The sequence below is a fragment of the Myxine glutinosa genome, chromosome 6 (genome assembly GCF_964187855.1).
Source record: "Myxine glutinosa chromosome 6, kmMyxGlut1.1, whole genome shotgun sequence".
Classification (NCBI taxonomy): domain Eukaryota; kingdom Metazoa; phylum Chordata; class Myxini; order Myxiniformes; family Myxinidae; genus Myxine; species Myxine glutinosa.
In genome coordinates, this window is record NC_136266.1 from 108,250,539 (window position 1) to 108,263,348 (window position 12,810).

Genomic DNA, 12,810 nt, shown 5'->3' on the forward strand with positions numbered 1-12,810 from the left:
CTTCTCCAGACTCCTAACAGTTACGGTGGGACCCCTTGTCCCAGCCGTTACCTGACTGGCGGTCTCCTTCTCGGCCAGTGCTCTGACATTCATTCTTTCGGGAGGTGCCGTAACTCTGGGAGCCTCCATAGTAATATCGGCTGCTGCCCACACCAAAACTACCACCAAGCGGTCCTCTTCTGTAGACCTCTCGACGCCTACGAAATGCCTTCCCTACTGTTATGGTCCGACCTTCCAAATCCTTACCATTCCAATTCTTCTCTGCCTCCCTGGCGTCTCTTGTGCTTGCAAACGTGACAAAGCCGAACCCTCTTGACCGTTGCGTTTCCCTGTCTTTTACCACCCGCAATTCCACCAGCGGCCCATATCTGTTGAAGACAGAATTCATATTGATTGCGTTACGAAAGCGTATAAATCATATATCATTCTGTTACGTGGTCCTCCCGGTAACTACCTGGTCTCGGTGACCCCCGGACCGTGGGAGGCACCCCGCCAGAAAGATATATGATTTATACGCTTTCGTAACGCAATCAATATGAATTCCAGTTCATAAGAAACCCCACACCAAGGATCCGGAGTAATCAATAATATATTCCCCCAAGGAATCAACAACCATCAACAATCAACAATCAATCACTAAGATGGCCATCTTACATATGTGTCCCCCCCTGTCCCCACTCACGACCACTTGGGCCACTGTCCCTCACAATGTCTCTCTTCTCCGCACACGGGCGGTGGAACGAACCCCGGGCGGACGTGCTCCAAACATGCACATCTCGTACCGGGGACAGCTGCTGCAGCGCACACCTCCTTGCCAAGCAACGGGGCAAAACCAAGCGCGGCTTGCAACGCGCGCGAGGCCCAAGGTGCGACCCGTACGCGTCCTTGTAGACGGTGAGGCGAACTGTGCCGGACGCTTGGTTCCGTGCACGAACCCACGGCAACTTGACGTGTCAAGGGGTAATTACCCCGCGCAGGTAACTCCTTTTGTCAGACGGGCTTTCAAACGCAGCGTCCTCCACGCTGCTCAATATCGATACCAACTCTCGTCGGAGCTCGGCGAGGAAGAGGAAGAAGATCGTCGCTTCTCCAGGACCTCGTGTCTTTTCTTCTTCCGTTTCCGGTCTCCTTTTCCCCAGAAGATCTCCTGACCCTTTAATCACAACAACCTTTAATCGACTACACATTGATAAGCAAAGACCTGAATAGTAATTCACATAAATTCACATAAATCCGTAACAATTCCCACACGCGCTCGACCATTCCAGGTGTGCATCCTCGCACCCGCTCCTCGGTCCATCCTCTGTGACAACCATGGGTGTGCACTTTTTTGCACACCCGATCACGCTCTTCGGTGCGCCCTCCCGCACACGCGCCACCACTAACTCAGGTGTACACTCTCGCACATGTTCCACCACCACCTTACTCTCCGTGTCACACTCCGTACATTCCGACATGCATTCTCACTCGCACTCGGTTTCACACTCGCGCTCCGATGTGCCCTCTCGCACCTGCGCCACCACCAACTCACTCTCCGTGTCACACTCCGTACACTCCGATGTGCATTCTCGCTCGCACTCGGTTTCACACTCACGCTCCGATGTGCCCCCTCGCACCTGCGCCACCACCAACTCACTCTCCGACCTCCGTGTCACACTCCGACGTGCATTCTCGCTCGCACTCGGTTTCACACTCGCGCTCCGATGTGCCCTCTCACACCTGCGCCACCACCTCCTCACTCTCCGTGTCACACTCCGTACACTCCGACATGCATTCTCGCTCGCACTCGGTTTCACACTCGCGCTCCAATGTGCCCCCTCGCACCTGCGCCACCACCAACTCACTCTCCGTGTCACACTCCGTACATTCCGACGTGCATTCTCGCTCGCACTCGGTTTCACACTCGCGCTCCGATGTGCCCTCTCGCACCTGCACCACCACCAACTCACTCTCCGTGTCACACTCCGTACACTCCGACGTGCATTCTTTCTCCGACGCACACTCTTTCCTCACAAGCGCGCCATTTCCACTCACAGGGGACCCTTCACCAACGCCCGGATGCTTTCTCGATCCCAAGCGCGCGAAAATTCTTTTGTCGCCAAACATCCTTCTACAAAATCTTCCCGCACAATATACAGCACGACTCACCTTCGGGGTTCTTCTTCCTCCCTGCACCAACACCTGCAAATCTTTATAAGGATTAAGTACGGCATCAAGGTGTGAGCACGGACTTTGCACATTATCCATTCCTTCCTCCAACTGTTGCTCTTCTACGTCTGTCGTCTCTACAATTTCAATTTCAACTTTTTCTTTTTCTTTGATGACCGCTGGCTTTATATAAATTCCTTCTACTTCAGCGGTTGCTGGCTGCCCCAAACCCCGGGTCGCGATCTCTATGCCCATCATTTTACCCCGCGCTTTTCTCCGCCTCGCTCAACCAGCGCTTCTCGACCCGCTTTACCTCGTCGCGTACCCCTGGGACCTGCTCACTCAACCTGCGGTCAACCTCCCTCTCGGCTTCCCTCACCTCATATGCGGCTTGCCCCCTCGCCAACCCCTCATTAATTTCTTTGGCTTGGATAATTATGCCCCTCAATTTGTCCCCTAATCTGCTTCCGACCCTCCAATTTGCTTCCGAGTCCCTCCAATTTGCTTTCTAAGTTATTGGTGTTGGTCCTTACTTCTTCCCTCATTGGCATTGCATCCATCTTTTCCACCTCCTTACTCAATCCCCCGAATTTGGTTTTCCCATTATTTCCCATTTGCTCTCCATCGGCCCTCATTTCTGCCCTTGATTTGTCCCCCTTTATTCTATTACAACACCCTTCAATTAGATTTCCCAGCCCCCTGTTCTTTTCCATCTCCTCATCCGCCTTGACCATGAAGGCCAGCATTTGCAGCATGAGTAGGTCCCAGTTCATCGGCGCCGCGGGCGCGGCTGCCGCAACCACGTGCGAGCCGCCATTTTGTGCGCCCCCCACCTCATGCGAGGAGCCGCCATTTTGTGCGCCTGAAACCTCGTGCGCGAGGGCGCCATCTTGTGCACCTGCAACCCCCGCAACCACATCCTCATTGCTCTCCTCCTCTCTCTCCCCCATATACATTTCCCTGGGGTCCTGGGTCAGTTCTACCCCTTCTAACTCTACCCCCACCGGCATCCAGTCGCCTTGATTATCCATGGCACTATTTAAATTTAGGATGTTAAAATAAAATTTCGACCACTCGTAATTTTGAGTGCGCTAAGCGCACTTCAGGTCCGAATCTCACTCCTGACACCAATTGTTGCGGCCAATAGTACAATTGGTGTCCAAAATTTGGGCTAAATAAATTTAGTCCCAGGTTCGAATCCCAACTCCTGACTACCAATTGTTGCGGAAACGGAGTACGGCTCTTCCCCTTAGCAAGAGGGGGGTTAATCCCCCTTTTATTTTCACTGGCCGTTTCTGCTTCTGAAGCTGCCCAGCTCCCTCCAGAGAGGCAGGTGAGCAACCTCGTTCGAGACCGCGGACAAGATGTTATTTGCCGAGCGGATTAGCAGCCTGCGGCTCGAACCATTAACAAAAACTAGACCCGATTCTAAACGTTGGCCAAATCGTGCCACAGGTGTTCAATGGGGAAATCACAAAGACGAATGGATGTGAAGAAAGGAAAGCAAAGGTAGGAAGAACAGGGATTTATTATTAATTACTATTTACACAATCAAAGGAACCAAGGAGGAGGAAAGAAAACGAAAGCAATTTACAGAAGAGGGAGACACAGTGCAATTTCTAGCTTATCTATACAGGCTTAACTTATACCCAGGACAATACAGACAGAACGAACTCACTCACACGAATAGGGAATTGCAGATTGGATTGGCTGGAGGGAGAGGAAGGTGGGACCACAAGGTTGGAAGGTTTGGCAGGGCGGCACAGCAAGCAGGTCCTCTCCGGGCTGGAAGCAAGCAAGGCGGTGGCAGGCACACGTATTTCGTTGACACGCCTCTGGCTCCCTCGGTCATCTGCTGGTGGGGGCTTCCCCCCCACGGGTTATATAGCCACGCCCTACCAAGCCATGGCCACACCTTACCAAGCCGTGCCCACCGAGTCCTGGTTGGGTGCAAGGGCTTCCTAGCTCCACCTCCTGAAGACGATGGGCCGGCCACGCCCTTCTCCCCCGAGTTGACCGTGTGCGCAATGGAGTTTGGAGTGAAGAAAACCGCCCAATGCAACGGCGGCGAACGCCGCAGAAAACCGCCCAATGTTACTGGCACTTTTGAAGAGATGATTTGGGGGAAACTTGAGAAGGGAACTATCTTATTCGATTCGGTGCAATGCAGAGTCAACTAATGGGAAACAGAGCCTTATCCCTCTCCGGGCAGGCATTGCAAATTTGCAACAGCTAATTGCCAATTAGTTAATTGCCAGTATTTGCATTTTTTTTAGTGTTTCTAAACGTTTAGGTGCCAGTGCGGGACTTTGTTGTAGGATTGCAACTGACAGCTTCCAGGCAACTCGCCAGGTGGCTGGTCTGTCTTACATTGAATATGTCGGCCACCATACTTGCCGGATCGGTGATTTTGTAGGCTTCTGTTTCAGGTAAGTTTCATAAGAATCATCTGCATTATTGAACGCAATACTGTATAAGAGAAATCTTGAATATGTATAGATAAAGTAGATGTGAGTTTAAGAAATATAATATCAGTTGGTTATATTCCTAGGGGTTGGTGTATTTTGATGTTGCAAATATGCAACATTTGCCCATACAGGTAACAATTGATGTCATGTGTTTATTGTTTTGGATTGCATGTGTTGTGTATTACAATGTATTATATGGTGGTTTTCTTTTCCCCTATGTTTGATAATTACTAAAGGGAATTATTCAGGGCATAATCTCTATAAAATTATTATTCTGGGCATAATTTTCCAACCCCCCCGCTTATTCCAACCCCCCCCCCCCCCCGGCAATTCGGTACCCAAGAGTATTCATTCCGGGCAGTGTTTCTGACATTGTTGTTTGTTCTTGCAGGCTTTATAATTGGTATCATGGCTGGCCGACGAAGATATACGATGGATGAGGTGATTGAGATGGTTTGTCTTCCTGATGGTGCCATTTCTGACGATGAATCCTTGCCAGACGATGAAGATGCTGATCGTGATTTCGACGAAAATGGCGAAACAGACAACTCAGAAGCTAGCATTGATGACGAAACATTGGAACAAATGGCAAGAGCTGATCCGAGTCATCTAGATATTGAAATCCATCAAGTCCACCGAGTCAGAGTCAATGACAATGAAGATAATGAAGAAGAACTCCAGCCAGTACCAGCTCGAGTCAACAAAGAATTTATCTGGAGGCAAAGGAAACCCCCAGAGGCTGATGTAGATTCAACATTCCGGGGACACGCATTTTCTCCTCCGCCAGACGAAATACCCAGTCCATAGTGGTATTTTGACCATTTCATGGACGAATCTGTATTTGAATTTATAGCTGAACAATCCAACCTGTATGCAGTTATGAAGAATGCCCCAGAACTGAAAAGTACTCCTGCTGAAATGGAGCAATTTATTGGCATGCACATTATGATGACTGTAGTACATATGCCGTCTTATCGCATGTACTGGCGAAAAATGTACTGGCGAAATACCCAGTCCAAAGTGGTATTTTGACCATTTCATGGACGAATCTGTATTTGAATTTATAGCTGAACAATCCAACCTGTATGCAGTTATGAAGAATGCCCCAGAACTGAAAAGTACTCCTGCTGAAATGGAGCAATTTATTGGCATGCACATTATGATGACTGTAGTACATATGCCGTCTTATCGCATGTACTGGCGAAAAACTTCATAACTAGCGTTATGAAGCAGTCGCAGGAGTTATGAGCAGAAAAAGATTTGACCACCTTAGAACCTATATCCATATGAACGACAATACCAATTTGAAAAAAAAAGGTGACCCTCGTTACGATCCGTTGTTCAAGGTTCGTCCAGTACTCGAGAAGGTTTGTGCAAACTGTTTGAAAGTGGAACCAGAAGAAAACAACTCAATCGACGAACAAATGATCCCTTTCAAAGGCAGAAGTAGCATGAAATAATACATAAAAAACAAGCCGCACAAATGGGGGATAAAGGTTTTCACTAGGGCAGGTGTGAGTGGAATAAACTATGACTTTGAAATCTATACTGGCAAAGGGACTGTGGCGAATGAAGGTGGATTAGGTGTGGGTGGAGAAGTAGTACTGCGTCTTCTGGCAGAGATACCAAAAGGACTGAACTACAAGTGTTTTTTCGACAACTGGTTTACTTCACCTGAACTACTTGTGGAATTGAAGAAAATGGGGATTCTAGCAGTTGCTACTATAAACCGCAACCGCTTGTGTGGATGTGTCCTCAAAACTGACAAGGAACTGGGTAAAGCTGGGCGTGGCTCGTTTGACGTCAAATATGAAACAACCACAGGATTGACCATTGTCAAGTGGTTTGACAATAAGGCAGTATTGCTGATATCATCCTACATTGGGCCGGATCCCGTGGATAAATGCAGAAGGTGGTCAAAAGTAAAGAAGGACTTTGTTGAGGTGGACAGACCCCACCTTGTCAAGGTCTACAATGCCAACATGGGTGGGGTGGACTTGGCAGACATGCTCATGGTGCTTTATCTTGGTATTCACCCACGCCGTTGGTATCTGCGTATTTTGTACTATTTGATTGACCTATCTCTGGTCAATGGCTGGCTCCTCTACCGGCGTCACCTCAACCAGAAACAGCAGAAGTATATGCCACTTTTCGACTTCCGTGCCGAAGTGGCAGACGCACTTATCAAAGTAGGGAAACACGCTGACGGGAGCAGTAGAAAAAGAGGAAGACCCTCTTTGGAAGATGGAAGTCCTCCACCCACCCCGCCTCTACCACCACAGCAGAGAAACGTCGCACCTTCTGCTGATGTCAGGCTCGATCGACTCGATCACTTTCCTACCCATGCTGAAAAACGTGGACGATGCAGGCTGTGCAGCAAGGCTTACACACAAATGGCCTGCCAAAAGTGCAAAGTGCTGTTGTGCTTTACAAAGGACAAAAACTGTTACTTAGAGTATCACACGAAAAAGTAAATTTCAGGGCATGACTGAACTTTTGATTTTGCTTTCTTATTATGTTATTGATCCATAATACAGACTTAACTACTGTCCTGAACATGTAAAAGACCGTTTCACTGAATATGATGACCACACTTTTAAGAAATTCAAACTTCATAGGACCTGTTTTATTCATTGTAAAATTCCCAATCGGACCAATGTTGCAAATATGCAACATCCCATAATGCACTGCATGTAACGGTCACATTAAAAATTTCCATAAAATCGTAAATAACCTTCCCATTGGATCATTTTCCTCAAATATAAGATTTTTCCTACAGTTATTATTAATTTGGTCCTGAGAGGGTTAAACTGACATGGAATAAGAAATAACTATTTAGAAGGGTATATGATTTTATACTGCATGCGATGGATTAACTAAGGGGACGACCTTTGATCTTTACACACAAAACGGAGGTATTTACAATAATTATTACAAGAGGGTCATATTTACAAACACAGGATTCTCAAATCCACAACAATATCTTTGATTGGACAGAGCATAATATATCTTTGATTGGACACAGCATAATATATCTTTGATTGGACACAGCATAATATATCTTTGATTGGACACAGAATAATATATCTTTGATTGGACACAGCATAATATATCTTTGATTGGACACAGCATAATATACCTTTGATTGGACACAGCATAATATATCTTTGATTGGACACAGCATAATATATCTTTGATTGGACACAACATAATATATCTTTGATTGGACACAGCATAATATATCTTTGATTGGACATCGCATAATATACCTTTGATTGGACACAGCATAATATATCTTTGATTGGACACAGCATAATATATCTGATTGTACACAGCATAATATATCTTTGATTGGACATCGCATAATATACCTTTGATTGGACACAGCATAATATATCTTTGATTGTACACAGCATAATATATCTTTAATTGTACACAGCATAATATATCTTTGATTGGACACAGCATAATATATCTTTGATTGTACACAGCATAATATATCTTTGATTGGACATCGCACAATATACCTTTGATTGGACACAGCATAATATATCTTTGATTGTACACAGCATAATATATCTTTAATTGTACACAGCATAATTTATCTTTGATTGGACACAGCATAATATACCATTGATTGGACACAGCATAATATATCTTTGATTGTACACAGCATAATATATCTTTAATTGTACACAGCATAATATATCTTTGATTGTACAGAGCATAATATATCTTTGATTGGACATCGCATAATATACCATTGATTGGACACAGCATAATATATCTTTGATTGTACACAGCATAATATATCTTTAATTGTACACAGCATAATATATCTTTGATTGTACACAGCATAATATATCTTTGATTGGACATCGCATAATATACCTTTGATTGGACACAGCATAATATATCTTTGATTGTACACAGCATAATATATCTTTAATTGTACACAGCATGATATATCTTTGATTGTACACAGCATAATATATCTTTGATTGGACACAGCATAATATATCTTTGATTGGACACAGCATAATATATCTTTGATTGTACACAGCATAATATATCTTTGATTGGACACAGCATAATATATCTTTGATTGTACACAGCATAATATATCTTTGATTGTACACAGCATAATATATCTTTGATTGTACACAGCATAATATATCTTTGATTGGACACAGCATAATATATCTTTGATTGGACACAGCATAATATATCTTTGATTGTACACAGCATCATATATCTTTGATTGGACACAGCATAATATATCTTTGATTGTACACAGCATCATATATCTTTGATTGTACACAGCATAATATATTGTTACGGATCTCAGAGATGGCACTCCCCTTAGCAAGGGGGGTTTAATCCCCTTGGCCTGTTGAGCCGGCCGTCTCTGGTCCTGGTACTTGTAACGCTCCTTTGCGAGGTGGGATTGATCAGGGTTATTGGTCAAGGTGTTCTCCCGAATACCTTCACCAATCCCTCTGCAAAACAGGGAGACAAGTACCGCTCGAAACCACGGACAAGATGGTATTTGCCGAGCGGGTTAGCAGTCCGCGGTTCGAGCCGTTAGCAAAGACTAACCCGATTCATAAAGCGTTGGCCGAAATCGCACCACAGGAACTCAATGGGGAAATCACTAAAGCGATCGGACGAGAAAGAAACGAAACGGGTAAGAAATAACAGGTTTATTAATTATTTACACAAAACCCCAAACCAAGGAAGAAACGAAGGTAATTTACAGGACGAAGAAGAAGAAGATACACAGTGCAATTCTTAGCTTATACAGGCTTAACTTATACCCCAGGGACAGAACGAACAGAACAAACTCACGTACACAAAGGGAGAATTGAAGGCAGGAATGAATGGCTGGAAGGAGAAGAAGGGCAGACGGTCCAAAGAGCGGGCAGCCGGGAGGTCCGGGGGATCGCGGCACGACGTCCAGGTCCGCGTGCACGCACTTGTTCTTGTTCAGAGTGTGAAAAACCCCGGTCGTCAGCCTCTTCACGCGTCTTTCTTTTGTTCAGCTGGATCACACCTTTCTCTGTTCTCAGCTGGATCACGCATCTCTCCTCGAATAGGCTTGCGCGTGCGCTTATATTGTGCCTGGTGCGATCAAGCCGCCTGCCTTTTGGAAAACGCCCACCGGTGAGCTCGCCTCGGCCTTGGTTGGTCGCGATGGCTCACCGGTCCCTCCCCTTGATGAGGCGTTGGCAGAGCCACGCCTTGTTCCTGGCGCTTGGCTGACTCCTCCCCCGTTCTTCTCCGAGATGACCTCGTGTTCAATGGAGTTTAGGGCGATGATGATGCCAATAACAACCACCCAATGCAACGGGGGCGAACGCCGCCGTACTGGCGCTTTGGAGGCCACGGCGATATTGTAGGGGATCTATCTTATTTGATTGATGCAACGTAAGATCAACTAGTGGGAACATAGCCTTAACTGAAACACAGACTCATGAAATAACTATTGAGAAGGTCCTATGGTGGCCTACGTGGTGTTCATGGACTAACTAAGGTGTACTCATTTCAATTAACAGCCAATTAAAGGGGAAATGTACACAGGGGTTATTTATCAGGAATTTTAATACTAAATTTGATAAAGTGAAGGTTCTAAAAACTGCAACAATATCTTTGATTGTACACAGCATAATATATCTTTGATTGTACACAGCATAATATATCTTTGATTGGACACAGCATCATATATCTTTGATTGGACACAGCATAATATATCTTTGATTGTACATCGCATAATATATCTTTGATTGTACACAGCATAATATATCTTTGATTGTACACAGCATAATATACCTTTGATTTACGCACAATAACACACCTTTTACTGTACACACAATAACACACCTTTAATTGTTCACTCTATAATGTACTTTTTGCCAATGATTGTACGTACCATCCATAGGGATTTGTCAGCATATATCTTCATCGTTCACATCCTGGATCCATTGGTTTTTTTTGTAAGGTTGTACTGATCCGTGTGACGTCATCTACCTTGCAGTGTATGCTGGGAAACAAAACCGGCAGACGTGCGTGCGCAAGAGCCTCATCTGCGCCTTCGCCGTGGCTTTCATCATCAGCGTCCTCCTGATTGCAGCGAATCAGATCCTGCGCAGCGGCATGCAGTAGTGTAGTGAACGCCTTTGCCTGTTAAATGATCTGTGAGAGCAAGGAAGATCGAGAATGTCCACTGGCTCCTTGGTCTAGTGTTGTATTTCCTTAACTCTCGAGGAAGACCTTTGGGTCGCTATGGAGGACCCACTGATACAAACACCATCAGCATCGACCCAGAAGCACCACGAGCATGATCTGCTGTGCCAACCGATGAGAAACAAAATCATTGCACCTGAACAGTTTTACAGATAAGAGAGCGATGTCGACCAATCCGCATCGTGTTCCATCTTGGCCACAGGAAGACCTTCGGGTGCACACAACAGGATGCGGTAGATTCCACCGGAGCTGGATTCTGACCTCTCGGTTGTTCACAGTTTCTCAGTGCTCGACTTCAACCGTACATCCATCACTGTTGCCACCTCCATCCGGCCGGGATGTGACACTCAAGGTATATGCAATGCACAAATAGCATTCTATCTGTCGGGCACCTTTTCCTATCATCTTTTTATTATATCCAGACAACCAGCGGCAGTAATAGCAACTAGATGTGCCAAAAACACTTGCCTTCGTAAAAACAAAATAATTTGAGAAGCTTGGACAACAAGTGAATCCTCTTGGATTGCGCTGAGGTTCGGGCATGGAATTTCGAGCCTCGATCATGGTTCGAGCCTCGATCTTGTATACAATAAAAATAATAATAATAATAATAAGAACCTTGGGCCGAATCTCGCGCTTCACCAGTGCGCGTGCGCGAATTTACGTCACGTCGGCAGCGAGAAGGGGTTCCCCAACACGAACCAATCAGGAACTGCCACGTCACACTTATATGATCTCAGAATTCCTGTGACAGGAATTCGCGTTACACTGGCTGGAAGTCATTCGCTAGAGGCGCTTCCTCAGCGCTAATAAACAACTGAAATAATTAAAGAAATAAACCACCAATCACTTTGCTAATGGCATGCAAGGCAACTGGGGTCCGCCCCTTGCATGACGTCATAGAAATGTTTGCTTCCATTGGTGCAGGGTTTTGTTGTTGTTGTACTGGTGTTGTTTTAAGTCATTAATGTCAAAGAGAGTGGCTTGAGGTTTTCCATGCGGGAACAGAGAGTGCTAGAATGAAGAGAGTAACTCCGATAGATCCTCCGTGACCGATTCTCACCTTCATGGCTGCGGAATATTAACATGATAAAGTTGCAGCGCAAAACACTACTCGTGCCACCTTCTGCTCGCCTCCTCCCAGGTTATGGGCACATTTTTTGCCAATTGCAGTGACTTCCGCCCCCCCAACCCAAATGAAGGAGCGCACAATTATAGCTCTTCCATAATCACAAGATGTGGTTCATTATATTTTTGTAATAAAAGGCACCATGCATCACCTTATCCACCTGTATGTAGAACTAGATCTCCGGGCACGAACGAGCAGCGTTCGTCTTTGTTTGTGTAGTTCCAAAGCTCCCAATTGTAGAATAGGATGGCAAGGCCTCGAGTGGAAACATCTCCAACAAATTTCTCAACCAGACATCAAACGGCAGCCGATTGGAACCTGTGTGATCCCAACACACCACAAGCAATTCCAACATGGCGTCCTTCATGTTCGCAGTCATAAGAGAATATCATCCACACCACGTGACTGCATTCCCTTAGGTCTTAGGTGAATGGATTTTACTTAACGCTGAATGTAAATCTGCAATCTTACTGTTCAAAAAATTAGATTAGAGTATTTTATTTAAGGGCTAAATATGTACACTTTAAAACTGAAGGCTGTGCAATGTGTAACTAAATACAATGAAATAAATTGGATTATAACGTTATTTCAGGTGTTGTGATGTGTGCAGTGCGATCATCGTTGGACTTGTTCATAATAAAAAAAAAAGATTCGTTTTTCCATTTGGTGGATTTGGGACCATCTGGTTTTTAGGTGCAGATGGAATGGCTGGATACATGTGGTGCGTACAAGATGGAGGCGGAAATGTCAACGATTCCACATTTGCATCCATAATAAAGAGAGATGGTCCCTTGGAGTCTGCAATCTAATCCCCTTTGGTGG

At 45.4% G+C, this 12,810-nt stretch overlaps 1 protein-coding gene across 1 annotated transcript in view; it reads left to right on the forward strand.

The window, feature by feature from the left end:
• The window catches only part of LOC137430165 (calcium-binding protein 8-like), a 90,374-nt gene extending 77,802 nt beyond the window's left edge, over positions 1 to 12,572 (forward strand). Inside the window, exon 5 of the mRNA XM_078781060.1 lies at positions 10,651 to 12,572. Within this exon, the coding sequence (XP_078637186.1) occupies positions 10,651 to 10,778 (128 nt within the window). The 3' untranslated portion in view covers positions 10,779 to 12,572. The remainder of the gene's footprint in view (positions 1 to 10,650) is intronic.
• The last annotated feature ends 238 nt before the right edge of the window (positions 12,573 to 12,810 follow it).